At 38.7% G+C, this 16,065-nt stretch overlaps 1 protein-coding gene across 6 annotated transcripts in view; it reads left to right on the top strand.

Moving 5' to 3' along the window:
- Nucleotides 1–16,065, top strand: part of LOC311301183 (putative ATP-dependent RNA helicase DDX5) — a 332,367-nt gene that overhangs the window by 127,004 nt on the left and 189,298 nt on the right. For all 6 annotated transcript variants that reach the window (XM_084426118.1, XM_084426114.1, XM_084426119.1 and 3 more), the window contains exon 7: nt 11,905–12,065. In XM_084426118.1, coding sequence (XP_084282244.1) covers nt 11,905–12,065 — 161 coding nt within the window. The remainder of the gene's footprint in view (nt 1–11,904; nt 12,066–16,065) is intronic.

Below are 16,065 nucleotides of genomic sequence, written 5' to 3'. Positions count from 1 at the left end.
TCCATCTCAAGGGGTTATCCTTAATAAAATGAAATGAAATGAATTATATGTTCATTAAATAACATTATTATATTTTGTTATATCCAATATATTTTTGTAATATGAAGATTAAAATATTTTGCCCTTTCGATTGTCCAGTTCATAGTGAAATAATCGACTTGGAAAAAAAAGTCAACCGTTTGTGATTATAGAAATTCAGTCTGAGTACAAAGCCGTTTTTTAAATCCAAATTTTGACATAATTTCTGTCATTTTAAAAGATAAAACACAAGGTGCAAGGGGAGCAAACTCAGCAAAGGGAGCAAAAAAAAAAAAAAAACATTATTTCTTTCCCACATTTGAGTCATTATTCTTAAAAGAAATGTAAATTATGCTTGCAATAATAGCTGTAGGTTTATTGGCCTGGATGAGTGTGATTGGCCTAATATTGTGTCCCAGACCGGCATTAAATAATTCGTGAATATTTGTAAATATTCGTGGCTTAAAAGAGTTGAAAAATTGACAGTTCTGTCGATGTTTTGCCCAGGCAGGGTTAGTTAAGTAAAACTAAAACTATTAAAAACATTTATGCTAATCGAAATAAACCTGAAATAAAGGAAAATATAACCATTAGTTGAAAAACTTAAACTAAACGTAAATTAGAAATGTTTTCTTTAATCAACAAACTGTATTCATTTCGGGTTTTTTTTTTTTTTTTTTTTGACCTTCAACTGACGCAATCATTCTCCATTCATTAACCGACAAGATTATGTTAAATTAAAATTACATTTAATTAAATTATAATGAACAAGTGTCTGTGACTGTGACCCATTAAAAATACCCAAACATTTTTTCCAGGGGTTTAGTTTTAGCCTGCGTACAAATAGCAGCAACAGAATAGGGGGATTCATCATGGTATTCACCTGTAGCGCTTCTGTGAATGGAGAAAAAAAACAGGATAAAATCCATAACTCTATACTCTATCCATAACTCTTATGGATAAAAAAAATATTTTAATCCATAAAATTAATAACTCCATAGGAGCATAAGAATTGGATTACCACAAATGATCCGTGCTGAATTGGTCTGGTCTGACTCAGTTCATCATTGATTGGAAGAGAACAGTTCAAACTTACTGGCTGTGGAAATCAGTGGGCGTGTGTCTCATTATACTATAAGCAAAATGCCGTAAAATAACGCGCGCTCTGTGCAACCAAAACGGCGTTTTTTACGGCGTCATATGGCGAGATGAACGGCATAAAAAGCTGTGCTTTACATGCACATTAAAATGCGTGTATTTCGCGCGTTTTTTACGGTGTGTGTAATTACAACGGCGCCGTCAAATACGGTTTAAATCGCCGTATTTGACGCCGTTTGGCTGTAAACGAGATTAATCTATAGCATAATTCTGAACCACTTGGCTTGCCATAGCAAGCGGTGAGAGTGTGCGCGCGTGGCCGGAGGAGGGGCTCTCTTTCTGCTCATTCTTTCAATAACATGCGCCCTGTCACAAGCGCAGCAGTCAGTCATCTATATCACTCACCGATCAAATAAGGCTTTAGCGGGATAAAAATTCGCTTTGGTGGCTGCCAAAAAAAATTCAATGCAGGAAAAACCTTGTTTCATCTTCTCTCTTATTCAGCCTTTTAAATTTCGCGCAGTAGTCAGATGCCTGTTACGTGACAACGGAGCACAGTGAAAGGGAGTGGGAGTGATTGACAGCTAATATTAACCAATCTAAAATCTGCTTTAAAGTTAAGAACGTAAGGATGAAATTTGATTGGTTATGTAACATTGGATAGAATGATGGTACGGCCACCGCGTATCGGCGCACATAAGGTACACACTGTGCAGTAATTTGCGAACAGGTCGCACCACAACCATTATTTGCACTTGCATAAATGCTCCCAAATATATTTTTAGGTTGCACAGATTAAATTTCAGGAGCATATGCGACCATAATGGTCGAAATTTCAAGCCTTGTACAGTGTACGATTTTAACGCAGACTGTCTGGATGAGCATTCATGCAAAATGGAAATACTTGTGTGAGTTTGTAACATTCACAGATAAGGATATAACCAAAAAATGTACGTTTTGCGCCGAGGAAACGTATTGCACATTAAACAGCACACGCATCTGTCAAAGCTCCTGACAGGCAAGTCTGTTAAACATTACGCTTATGCATTAGCTTGAAGCTTAAAATATAGAATTCTCATGTTTTCACGCACCTATCCCGCAACAGCTCACTATGTTTCCCCCACTATTTTTAGATGCATTTTGTCCATAGAAATTATGGATTATTATCAATTTTATCTGATAAATTTCAGTGGAAATTCAAATAACTGGTAAGATATAGTTGACAATTTTAAAGCAGCTTGCCCTCTCAGATGCTCTGACAGATACTGTTGCTGACTGACAGATAAATACTTGCGCTGTTTAATGCGTTTGAGAAGTGGTGCTTTCCTCAGTGCTTAACTTACATTTCACAGGTATATTCTCCATCTGTAAATGTTAGAAAGTCAAACAAATATGTCCATTTCACTGTCAGGAGAGGACGAGCCTTCTGCAAGTGAATCTCCGCTAAAATGCAAGCTTCCGTGAATGAGCGCCGCCGCGCACATGCGTGCCAGTCAGACCAAGCACAATAAAAAAGTAGCGTAATAATTCTGACTAAAATATACATATTGCTCAAATATTTGTTGTTGGAGACAATAAATGTGCCATATGTGGAATTTTAAACCTACAAGTATATTTTTATGAAAGTGACCATTATAATGGGGTAATCAAATGCGGGCTAATATAATTAGTTTGTGCTTTTGTTTTTATTTTCATTTTCATTTTCAGTTTAGCCTTTAGTCAATTTAAAAACAAAAGCATTATTTTTGTTTTTAGATTGTAATGTTACAATGTTAGAATGTAAAGTGATTTTAACCACCTTGCACATTATATATTGCATAGCCTACATTACATTCACTATATTTGTTTCCATATCCTTCAATATCAACATTGTTTGTACGATATCATTGGGCAGGATGTGAAATATATATATTTTTAAATAAATACAGATTTTCTTTATCCAAATAGAAAAACTTAGAAAGTACCAAGATACAGTCAGGTCCATAAATATTGGGACATCGACACAATTCTAATCTTTTTGGCTCTATACAGCACCACAATTGATTTGAAATGAAACGAACAAGATGTGCTTTAACTGCAGACTTTCAGCTTTAATTTGAGGGTATTTACATCCAAATCAGGTGAACGGTGTAGGAATTACAACAGTTTGTACAGTGAGGAAAATAAGTATTTGATAATACACCCTGCTATTTTGTTCTCCCACTTGGAAATCATGGAGGGGTCTGAAATTGTCATCGTAGGTGCATGTCCACTGTGAGAGACATAATCTAAAAAAAAAAAATCCAGAAATCACAATATATGATTTTTTAACTATTTATTTGTATGATACAGCTGCAAATAAGTATTTGAACACCTGTCTATCAGCTAGAATTCTGACCCTCAAAGACCTGTTAGTCTGCCTTTAAAATGTCCACCTCCACTCCATTTATTATCCTAAATTAGATGCACCTGTTTGAGGTCGTTAGCTGCATAAAGACACCTGTCCACCCCATACAATCAGTAAGAATCCAACTACTAACATGGCCAAGACCAAAGAGCTGTCCAAAGACACTAGAGACAAAATTGTACACCTCCACAAGGCTGGAAAGGGCTACGGGGAAATTGCCAAGCAGCTTGGTGAAAAAAGGTCCACTGTTGGAGCAATCATTAGAAAATGGAAGAAGCTAAACATGACTGTCAATCTCCCTCGGACTGGGGCTCCATGCAAGATCTCACCTCGTGGGGTCTCAATGATCCTAAGAAAGGTGAGAAATCAGCCCAGAACTACACGGGAGGAGCTGGTCAATGACCTGAAAAGAACTGGGACCACCGTTTCCAAGGTTACTGTTGGTAATACACTAAGACGTCATGGTTTGAAATCATGCATGGCACGGAAGGTTCCCCTGCTTAAACCAGCACATGTCAAGGCCCGTCTTAAGTTTGCCAATGACCATTTGGATGATCCAGAGGAGTCATGGGAGAAAGTCATGTGGTCAGATGAGACCAAAATAGAACTTTTTGGTCATAATTCCACTAAACGTGTTTGGAGGAAGAAGAATGATGAGTACCATCCCAAGAACACCATCCCAACTGTGAAGCATGGGGGTGGTAGCATCATGCTTTGGGGTGTTTTTCTGCACATGGGACAGGGCGACTGCACTGTATTAAGGAGAGGATGACCGGGGCCATGTATTGCGAGATTTTGGGGAACAACCTCCTTCCCTCAGTTAGAGCATTGAAGATGGGTCGAGGCTGGGTCTTCCAACATGACAATGACCCAAAGCACACAGCCAGGATAACCAAGGAGTGGCTCTGTAAGAAGCATATCAAGGTTCTGGCGTGGCCTAGCCAGTCTCCAGACCTAAACCCAATAGAGAATCTTTGGAGGGAGCTCAAACTCGGTGTTTCTCAGCGACAGCCCAGAAACCTGACTGATCTAGAGAAGATCTGTGTGGAGGAGTGGGCCAAAATCCCTCCTGCAGTGTGTGTGCAAACCTGGTGAAAAACTACAGGAAACGTTTGACCTCTGTAATTGCAAACAAAGGCTACTGTACCAAATATTAACATTGATTTTCTCAGGTGTTCAAATACTTATTTGCTGCTGTATCATACAAATAAATAGTTAAAAAATCATACATTGTGATTTCTGGATTTTTTTTTTTAGATTATGTCTCTCACAGTGGACATGCACCTACGATGACAATTTCAGACCCCTCCCCTAAGTGGGAGAACTTGCAAAATAGCAGGGTGTTCAAATACTTATTTTCCTCACTGTATATGTATGGGATTAATATCCTGCCATGATTCAAAACTGAAAATAAAGTTCTGAAAGGTTGAAACTAAGTGTTCGAAAACTCAAAATCGTACAAAAAAAAGTTTTGCAAGATCGAAAAATAAGATTTGCAAGCTTGCAAAATGTAAAAAAATAAAAATATCTCTGCAAACATTATGTTGTTTTTGAGATTTCCTTCTTCAAAACGGCATACTTTTTTTTACGATGTTGCGCAAACAATTTTTCAGAGTTTCAAATTTGTCAGTGTTCTCCGACTGTATCAGTTTGTTTTCCAGGTTTGAAACCGTGTAAATGGTGATCTGAAAACTGGTGTGCGAATGTGTGAAAAAAAGCTTTGAAACTCTGAAAACAGAGTTTTGCAGGCTTGCAAAGTGATAAAAAATAAAATCTCTGCAAACATAATTTTGTTTTTGAGTTTTCCTTCTTCAGAAGTGCAACACTCTTTTTTACGGTGTTGTGCAATAATTTTTTCAGAGTTTCGAATTTGTCACTGTTCTCCCAGTGTATAGTTTGTTTTCCAGATTTGAAACCTTGTAAATGGTGATCTGAAAACTGGTGTGCGATTAGGTGAAAAAAAGTTTTGAAACTCTGAAAACTGAGGTTCGAAAGGGAGAAACTTATTACATTACTTTACATTTGCACTCCTATTGCAGACTAGTTTTTCAGAGCTGAGTTTACAACACCCACTTTGCGGAGATACGCCCACACAGTTGCGAGCTTGCGACTCACGTGATTTGTGGCAGCGTTGTCACGCAGCTCTGCTCTGAAACTCTGAAACTCCAACATGACATCATGACTTTGCGTAAACATACACGCCACTTTCAAGTCAAGTGGCGTGTAATCTACACGCATTTTGAGCTATCCGCGTGTATGTTCACGCCGAAACGAACCGTCATCTTCCGCGTGTATGTCTACGCCGTTAAATGTCAGAGTGATTTCGCGTGTATGTGTCCGCCGTTAAATGTGCGAGCGAAACGGAGCAAAATGTATATCTACATCTGGGGATCGATATTTTTTTTCCTAGGATGGTAGGGGAATGGTATTAACCCCAGTGACGGGTAGGTTTAGGGACGGAGTTGGGGTAGGTCATATTTATACAGTAATGTAACGTTACGTCAACGGCGTTGATAAACACGCTGAAAAGCGATTATGCGTGTTGATAGCACGCCAAAAATGGAAATACGAATTGGCGTGTCATACATACGCCATTTCATGAGATCAGTCTGGAAACTCAGACTGAGTGAAAATGAAGCTTTGCAACTTCGCAACTTAAAAAAAAGCCTGGAGGGAGGGCCTTCTGCTCTTGGCCAATGCTTTGCTGTCTGCTGACGTACAGTCCAATCACAAGTCGTATTTACTGGAAAGGTGGGATTGACCGACTGCTCCGCCAATGACGAAATTCTCATGCTCACTCTCCTCACACGGCGAGCGGAGCGACTCACTTTCCTCAGCTGGCGACTCACTCTCCTCACACAGCGAGCGACTCACCTTCCTCAGCTGGCAAATCACTCTCACTCTCCTCACACAGCGAGCGACTCAGTCATGTACATTGGCCTAATGTTATAATAAAATCTCAAGTACTGTATTGGTGCAATAACTAACTTCAGTAAACTGTTACATTTTTGTGTTGTAAAAGTCATTTCTTCGGAACCAATAATCTTAAATTGATTTTCATTGCATTTAAAAAAAAAACACTTATAAAGGCAATTTCCCCATAACTGTAATCTTTCAAGTCAAATTCGATACATTTTAAGTCACTATATTGCTTTTACCAATCAAATTGACTAGTATCAACAAAAAAAAAATTTCCCACTGCAGAGAAAACAGAATCTGCATCAGAGGTGGCATTTATAAAAAGTTTAATATGCAAAACAAGCATAAAAAAAAAACAAAAAAAAAAACATTGTTTTGGTATCAAATATTCAACATGAATGCATGGGGCAAAAACTAAACAATATTTAGTGTATATTATGTGTATGTTATGTTTGTTTAATGACTGCTGCTGGCCAATAAAAACTTATGTATACAATTGTAGTTAAAAAACAAAAAATAATCATAAAACATAATGGGGCATTCATGTTGAATATTCTTTTGAATGGTGTTATCAAATAATAATCTGTTATAATCTGATAGAGAAAAACAACATGCAAGTAATTTATAGGCCTACAGTTAACTAATGTGATCTTTACAAAAACATAATGGTGTATGTAACTTTGAAATGTGTTTTACCTATTTTGATACCAATGTGAATCAGCAAAAATGGAAATGTCACTTTTTCAGAATATTCTATTTTAAAGATAATTTATAAAATAAACTTTAAAAAAAGCCGTGCATCCTGTTTGCGTATCCTGTGCGCTTTCGTCATTGGCGGAGCAGTCGGTCAATCCCACCTTTCCAGTAAATACGACTTGTGATTGGACTGTACGTCAGCAGACAGCAAAGCATTGGCCAAGAGCAGAAAGCCCTCCCTCCAGGCTTTTTTTTTAAGTTGCGAGGTTGCGAAGCTTCATTTTCGCTCAGTCTGAGTTTCAGAGTTTCAGAGCAGAGCTGCGTGACAACGCTGCCACAAATCACGTGAGTCGCAAGCTCGCAACTGTGTGGGCGTATCTCCACAAAGTGGGTGTTGTAAACTCAGCTCTGAAAAAATAGTCTGCAATAGGAGTGCAAATGTAATGTAATGTAATAAGTTTCGCCCTTTCGAACCTCAGTTTTCAGAGTTTCAAAACTTTTTTTCACCTAATCACACACCAGTTTTCAGATCACCATTTACAAGGTTTCAAATCTGGAAAACAAACTAATACACTGGGAGAACAGTGACAAATTCGAAACTCTGAAAAAAATGATTGCACAACACCGTAAAAAAGAGTGTTGCACTTCTGAAGAAGGAAAACTCAAAAACAAAATTATGTTTGCAGAGATTTAATTTTTTTTATCACTTTGCAAGCCTGCAAAACTCTGTTTTCAGAGTTTCAAAACTTTTTTTCACACATTCGCACACCAGTTTTCAGATCACCATTTACAAGGTTTCAAACCTGGAAAACAAACTAATACAGTGGGAGAACACTGACAAATTTGAAACTCTGAAAAATTTTTGCGCAACATCGTAAATTTTTTTTTTGCAGTTCTGAAGAAGGAAATCTCAAAAACAACATAATGTTTGCAGAGATATTTTTATTTTTTTTACATTTTGCAAGCTTGCAAATCTTATTTTTCGATCTTGCAAAACTTTTTTTTGTAAGATTTTGAGTTTTCGAACACTTAGTTTCAACCTTTCAGAACTTTATTTTCAGTTTTGAATCATGGCAGGATATTAATCCCATATACAGTGGATATAGAAAAGAATCACCCCCCTTTAAAATAATCACATTTTGTTGCTTTGCAGCCTGAAATGAAGACAGACACAGTTTTTGTTTCATTCAGCTGTATTTACTCAGAGCAACTTATAACATCCAAGTGAAAGATATAACACCAACATGTCGAAAAAAAAATAAAAAATAAAAATAAAAATCACTGAGTTGGAAAAAGGATCACCCCCTTGTTTCAGTATTTTGTTGAACCACCTTTTGCTTTAATTACAGCCTTTAGTCTGTTGGGATATGTCTCTATTAACTTTACACATCTAGACGTTGCAATATTTGACCACTCTTCTTTGCAGAACTGCTCAAGTTCAGTTAAATTTGATGGTGACCGTTTGTGGACTGCTGTCTTCAAGTCATTCCACAGATTTTCAATGGGGTTTAAGTCTGGGCTCTGACTAGGCCATGCAAGGACATTCACCTTTTTCTCCTTCAACCACTGTGTGGTCAGTTTTGCTGTGTGCTTTGGGTCATTGTCATGTTGGAAGGTAAATCTTCTTCCCATTGACAACTTTCTGGCTGAGAGCAGCAGATTTTCCTCAAGAATTTGACAGTATTTTGCCCCATCCATTTTTCCTTCTATCCTGACAAGTGCTCCAGTCCCTGCTGCAGAGAAACAACCCCATAACATGATATTACCACCTCCATGCTTTACTGTAGGAATGGTGTTATTTGGATGGTGAGCTGTATTTGATTTTCGCCAGACATATCGTTTGGCGTTGAGGCCAAATAATTCAATTTTAGTCTCATCTGACCATAACACCTTTTTCCACGTGGCCTTAGAATCTTCAAGGTGCGTTTTGGCAAAGCTCAGTCGTGACTGCATGTGGCCTTTCTTGAGGAATGGCTTTTTTCTTGCAACCCTTCCATACAAGCCACATTTGTGGAGAATTTGTGATATTGTTGTCACATGCACACAATGACCACTCTTTGTCATGAATTCCTGCAACTGCTTCAGAGTTGCTGTAGGCCTCTTGGTAGCCTCTCTGACCAGTTTCCTCCTGGCTCTTTCATCCAGTTTGGAGCGACGTCCTGACCCAGGGAGTGTCTGTGTTGTACCAAATACCTTCCACTTCTTAATAATAGACTTCACTGTGCTTCTAGGCACTGATAAAGCCTTTGAAATTTTTTTGTATCCATCTCCTGACTTGTGCCTGTCCACAACTTTATCCCGGAGATCTTTTGACAATGCCTTGCCACCCATAGTTGATTGTTTTCTTCAGTTGCACTACCAATGACTGAAATGCTTCAGGAAAAGCTTGTTTCATGCTGAGCTAATCAAAATGACCACAGCTGATCACAGGTGAAAGTCAATTGGCTTTGTGTGCTATTGAGAAGGTGATTAACTACACCTGGTTGGGTTTACAAGTCATTTTTAGGAGGGGGGTGATTCTTTTTCCAACTCAGTGATTCTGTTTTTTAATTTGTAAAAAAAAAATTTGGACAAGTTGGTATTATATCTTTCACTTGGATGTTATAAGTTGTAAATACAGCTGAATAAAACAAAAATATTTTTTGTCCGTTTTCATTTCAGGCTGCAAAGCAACAAAATGTGATTATTTTAAAGGGGGGTGATTCTTTTCTATACCCACTGTATATGTGCCTCCCACTTTTTAAGGGACCAAAAGTAATGGAACAGATTAACAATCATAAATCAAACTTTCACTTTTTAATACTTGGTTGCAAATCCTTTGCAGTCAATTACAGCCTGAAGTCTGGAATGCATAGACATCACCAGACGCTGGGTTTCATCCCTGGTGTTCAGTTCCTGCTTGTTCTTGGGGCATTTTCCCTTCAGTTTTGTCTTCAGCTAGTGAAATGCATGCTCAATCGGATTCAGGTCAGGTGATTGACTTGGCCATTGCATAACATTCCTCTTCTTCCCCTTAAAAAACTCTTTGGTTGCTTTCGCAGTATGCTTCAGGTCATTGTCCATCTGCACTGTGAAGCGCCGTCCAATGAGTTCTGAAGCATTTGGCTGAATATGAGCAGATAATATTGCCTGAAACACTTCAGAATTCATCCTGCTGCTTTTGTCAGCAGTCACATCATCAATAAATACAAGAGAACCAGTTCCATTGGCAGCCATACATTTACATTTACATTTAGTCATTTAGCAGACGCTTTTATCCAAAGCGACTTACAGATTAGGACTAAATAAAGCGAGTCATCATGAAGAGGCAAAAACAACAACAACGCAAGAAGTGCTCAGAATACAAAGTTCAGGCATTATTCAGAGTAGCATAAGTCTGATAAGTGATGTTTCAAAGGATTTTTTTTTTTTTTTTTTTTTTTTTTTTTATGAGGTTAAGTGCTCACGGAAGAGATGGGTTTTCAGCTGTTTTTTGAATGTTGCCAGTGATTCTGCATTCCGGATGAGGCCGGGGAGAGCGTTCCACCAGCATGGCGCTGTGAATGAGAATGTTCTGGAAAGTGATTTTGTGGCTCTCTGTGATGGAACCACGAGACGTCTCTCGTTGATCGATCGTAGGCGTCTGGTAGGGATGTAGACTCGTAGGAGTGAGTGAAAATAGTAGGGAGCTGAGCCTGTGATAGATCTGTAAGCAAGCGTCAATGCCTTGAATTTGATGCGAGCAGCGAGAGGTAGCCAGTGCAGAGAGATGAACAGAGGAGTGACGTGGGCCCTCTTGGGCTCGTTGAAGACAAGACGAGCTGCAGCATTTTGGATCATCTGTAGATCAGCCATACATGCCCACGCCATGACACTACCACCACCATGCTTCACTGATGAGGTGGTATGCTTTGGATCATGAGCAATTCCTTTCCTTCTCCATACTCTTCTCTTCCCATCACTCTGGTACAAGTTGATCTTTGTCTCATCTGTCCATAGGATGTTGTTCCAGAACTGTGAAGGCTTTTTTAGATGTTGTTTGACAAACTCTAATCTGGCCTTCCTGTTTTTGAGGCTCACCAATGGTTTCCATCTTGTGGTGAACCCTCTGTATTCACTCTGGTGAAGTCTTGAAATGAACTCTGGACCTTTTATCTGCTCCTTGTAAATGGGATAATGAGGGAATAACACACACCTGGCCATGGAACAGCTGAGCAGCCAATTGTCCCATTACTTTTGGTCCCTTAAAAAGTGGGAGGCACATATACAAACTGTTGTAATTCCTACACCGTTCACCTGATTTGGATGTAAATACCCTCAAATTAAAGCTGAAAGTCTGCCGTTAAAGCACATCTTGTTAGTTTCATTTCAAATCCATTGTGGTGGTGTAGAGAGCCAAAAAGATTAGAATTGTGTCGATGTCCCAATATTTATGGACCTGACTGTATATATATATCGTATATTGCCATTTAACCAAAAAATACAGAGATATGATTTTTTTTTTTTTTGGCCATATCGCCCAGCCCTAGATAAAATCCAAAATGAGTCGTTCTGGCAGCTTGGTTTTGGACTAATGAGGAAGTTTTGAGTTCTGAAACTTACAGGCTATTTTTATGGTACAGTGACCTCTTAAATGTCAAAATATCAAAGACATTTTTTATTTCTCAATTCATGTCCCCTTTAAATAGTACTTTTTTACTGTCATTTTATATTCAGGTCTTAAAAGCCTGCAGATACTCTGTTGACAAATCCTTCCATGGAAGTACAGTCCTAAACCATTTTATTAATTGTGTGCTTTCATTAAACAGGTGTTGAAATTTGCATTGCGACCCCAGGTCGCTTGATTGATTTCCTGGAGACGGGGAAAACTAACCTACGCCGCTGCACCTACCTGGTCCTGGATGAGGCAGATCGTATGCTGGACATGGGTTTTGAACCTCAAATTCGCAAAGTTGTTGATCAGATTCGTGTGAGTTCTTCTAAAAGTTTCATTCCCCTGTAGGGTTGCAACAGTATGAGATTTTCACAATGTCGCCTCAGAAAATACCACAATTTCATAGTATTACATAATTTGATTCCATATTGATTCATTTGAAATTCTTTCAGCAACATGTCTCAACTTTCGTTCTCATATGTTTCTTTCCCGACTTGTCTCTCATATGGTATATTACTATCAGGACTCTAAATCGGTTTAAGAAACAATAACAAAAAACAGAGATGAATGAAATTTTAACAGGAACATGGACAAAATCAAGTTTAATCATTCTGAAGGGCTTATTAAAAATTGCCATTAACCACTAGGGATGAGCCACGATTTTCAAATATTCGACTAGTTGATTTTATTATAGAATATCGAATAGGTTGTGCGATTATTGTCTTTAAAAAAAATCCCTGTGTTTTCGGTGCTGATGCGGTGGTAACACGTTCATGTAACCAGAGGGTGGCGCTGCCAATAACGCACCTAAAAGCTGGCAATCAACTCTCAGACAACAGAATAAGATACACATTGTCTCACACCAAAGGATGTGAGTGGAGTGGTAATATTTCCTCCAGAGCGGAGAGTGCCTTTCTGGAGATTCCGCTCCGCTTGCTCAGTCCACTCAGGGACACTGGCTCAAAGAATGCCCTTTGTGACATTCTGGTTTGAAAATATGTGATTAGTAGTTGTTCATTTAAGCCATTAGTCTAATTGCATATTTATATTAATTTTATTACTTAAATATATGTGGGAGAGAATACTAAACCATAATGAGCGCTTGATATGATACATTTTAATTGTTTATTAATAAACTTGTTTTCTGTGTCAGTGTCGGCTGCAAAGATGAAGCTGACGATGCTGACTCGCGATCTTCGCAGTAGTGAAAGGAGAGAAATGCACACTTGATACCATTTCTTCTCGTTTTGAATTGCTTTATTTAAAAGTAGACATTTCTCTTTCTCTCTCTCTCTCTCTCTCTCTCTCTATATATATATATATATATATAATATGTATGTGAGGCAAGTAGCCTATACGCTGAGTTTCGGTTCATTTATGAAACGAGCTCCAGTTCACGTGCTATGCAAGTTATCGCACCAGCCTCTACGTCCTGACTATACTGTCTTCTATATTTAGGGGCCAAGCACCGAAGGTGCGGTGGCACCTATTGTATCTGTTCCCGTTCTTATTATTAGGGGTTCAAGCACGAAGTGCTGAAACCCTATTGTAATTGTACTGATTTTTAGGGGTTCAAGCACGAAGTGCTGAAACCCTATTGTAATTGTAAGGATTTTTATTAGGGGTTCAAGCACGAAGTGCTGAAACCCTATTGTAATTGTGCTGATTTTTATTATTAGGGGTTCAAGCATGAAATGCTGAAACCCTATTGTAATTGTGCTGATTTTTATTAGGGGTTCAAGCACGAAGTGCTGAAACCCTATTGTTATTGTAAGGATTTTTAGGGGTTCAAGCACGAAGTGCTGAAACCCTATTGTAATTGTAAGGATTTTTATTAGGGGTTCAAGCATGAAATGCTGAAACCCTATTGTAATCGTCCTGATTTTTATTATTATTATTCTTCCGCCGTAAAACGCATCGTGCAGCCCAAACCGTAAGACCTGGAACCTTGAAACTTTGCCAGATGGTAGTCCTCAATTTGGGGAGAACCTATCAAAGTATGGCCCAGATTGGCCCATAGGTGGAGCTATAATGACCACATTTACTAAATTGCTCATAACTCCTAGACAGTTTGTCCTAGAATCTCAATTTTAGCATCACTGTGATCCCTGGCTCCAGACGGACAAAATGGCTATCTCCAAATTCACCTACGAGCAAAAAAAAAATTTATATGGGCACTTTAGTCCAAAACCTACTTTGGCCAACTAGTCCCTGGTTTTTGGCCCAATCCAGACCAGACCAGTCTAGCACAGTTCTCTGGACTCTCTAGATCAATAATTATTGAAAAAAAGTTGAACTTTTGCATTGGCCTGGCTGTAACAGGGTCATTTAGGAAAGGGGTGGGACATAAAAACACTCAAAAGCCTATACAACCTAAGGGAAAACCCCAAACTTCACAAAAATCGATGAGCATATGTGTCAGAACATGGTGAAGAAGCATGCCAAGTTTCGTGAAGATCGGACAATAGGTGGCGCTATAACTGTCCAAAACGTCTCTTCTTATTAGGGGTTCAAGCATGAAATGCTGAAACCCTATTGTAATCGTCCTGATTTTTAGGGGTTCAAGCACGAAGTGCTGAAACCCTATTGTAATTGCCCTGATTTTTATTAGGGGTTCAAGCACGAAGTGCTGAAACCCTATTGTAATTGTAAGGATTTTTATTATTATTCTTCTGCCGTAAAACGCATCGTGCAGCCCAAACCGTAAGTGCTGGAGACTTGAAACTTTGCCAGATGGTAGTACAAAAATCGAGGAAAGGTTGACAAAGTATGACCCCGATTGGCCCATAGGTGGCGCTATAGCAAGCAAAAGTATGAAATCGCTAATAACTCCTAGACGGTTTGTCATAGACTCAAGTGTCTTATATCACTGTAATCCTTGGCTCAAGACGGACAAAACGTATATCTCCGATTTCATTTCCGCCTGGGAAAATTTTCCGCCATTTTGAATTTTGTCAAAAACCTACTTTTGCGAACTAGTCCTAGGTTTTTCGTCCGATCGGAACCAAACCAGTGCAGAAATGTTCTGTGGAGTCTGAATATCAAGAATTATCGAAAAAAAGTTGAAATTTCGATTCATGGTCGCTAAGGGACGCCAAAACGTACGTTGTGGGAGGAGCCTATTTTACTAAAACGGCTATAACTCGAGAAGTAAATGAGGTATCTTCACCAAACTCGGTACAGATGTGTAAGAGTTCAATTTGAGGTCACAGTAAAAAAATCGCGACGATTGAACACTAGGTGGCGCTATAACTTGAAAAAAACATAAAACAGGCTATAACCACCTGACCGTTAGTCCGATTGACTTGAAAATTGGTATGCAGTGTCTTGGTCCAAGGTGCCATGTATGTGTATGAGGACATTGGCGTATCTCAAAAAACATGGCCGCCATCGGCCAATGAAGTTTGAGCACCTATTAGACAAGGTTAACGGAGGCCGATCGGAACGAAACTCAATGGGCATGTTCGACTCATGGCCCTAGAGGTCTGTAAGAATTTTGAAAGAAATCGGCCACTAGTTGGCGCTAACGAGATTTTTTGGTCCTGTAATCATGTGGTGTTGCACACATCCACAAAATATGCATATCATTTGATAGATCTCCTCATCCCAAACAACTTTGCCTCAAGAACCACTGCTGTCAATCAAACCGTTCATTAAATATTCGCGAACATGTTAAAAACCTACTTTTGCGAACTAGTCCTAGGTTTTTCGCCCGATCGGAACCAAACCAGTCTAGGACAATTCTCTGGACTCTCTAGATCAATAATTATCAAAAAAAGGTTGAACTTTTGCATTTGGATGGCTATAATAGGCTCATTTAAAAAAGGGGTGTGGCAAAATACACTAAAAAGCCTATAAATCCTGAATAAAAACTCAGAACTTCACAAAAATTGGTGAGCATATGTGACATAACATCATTAAGAAGCATGCCTAATTTCATGGAGATCGGAAGATAGGTGGCGCTATAACTGTTAAAAAGCTTTAAAACCATATAATTCCTATGGTACATTGCCTGTATTGGCTGTAAATGGTCTTTTCCATCTATTATGTCAGTCGTTACATGCTTGCTAAATAAAACTTAATAACTTTTGATGCTTTTGTGCTTAAAGGCCTTAAAGGCCTTAATTGCTTGAACCCCGATAAATGCTGCTTGCAGCTTTAATTAGGGGTTCAAGCACGAAGTGCTGAAACCCTATTGTAATTGTAAGGATTTTTATTAGGGGTTCAAGCACGAAGTGCTGAAACCCTATTGTAATTGTACTGATTTTTAGGGGTTCAAGCATGAAATGCTGAAACCCTATTGTAATTGTAAGGA

This window comes from Rutilus rutilus (genome assembly GCF_951802725.1).
Source record: "Rutilus rutilus genome assembly, chromosome: 12".
NCBI classification, from domain to species: Eukaryota; Metazoa; Chordata; class Actinopteri; order Cypriniformes; family Leuciscidae; genus Rutilus; species Rutilus rutilus.
This window is presented reverse-complemented; position numbering and strand designations above follow the sequence as displayed.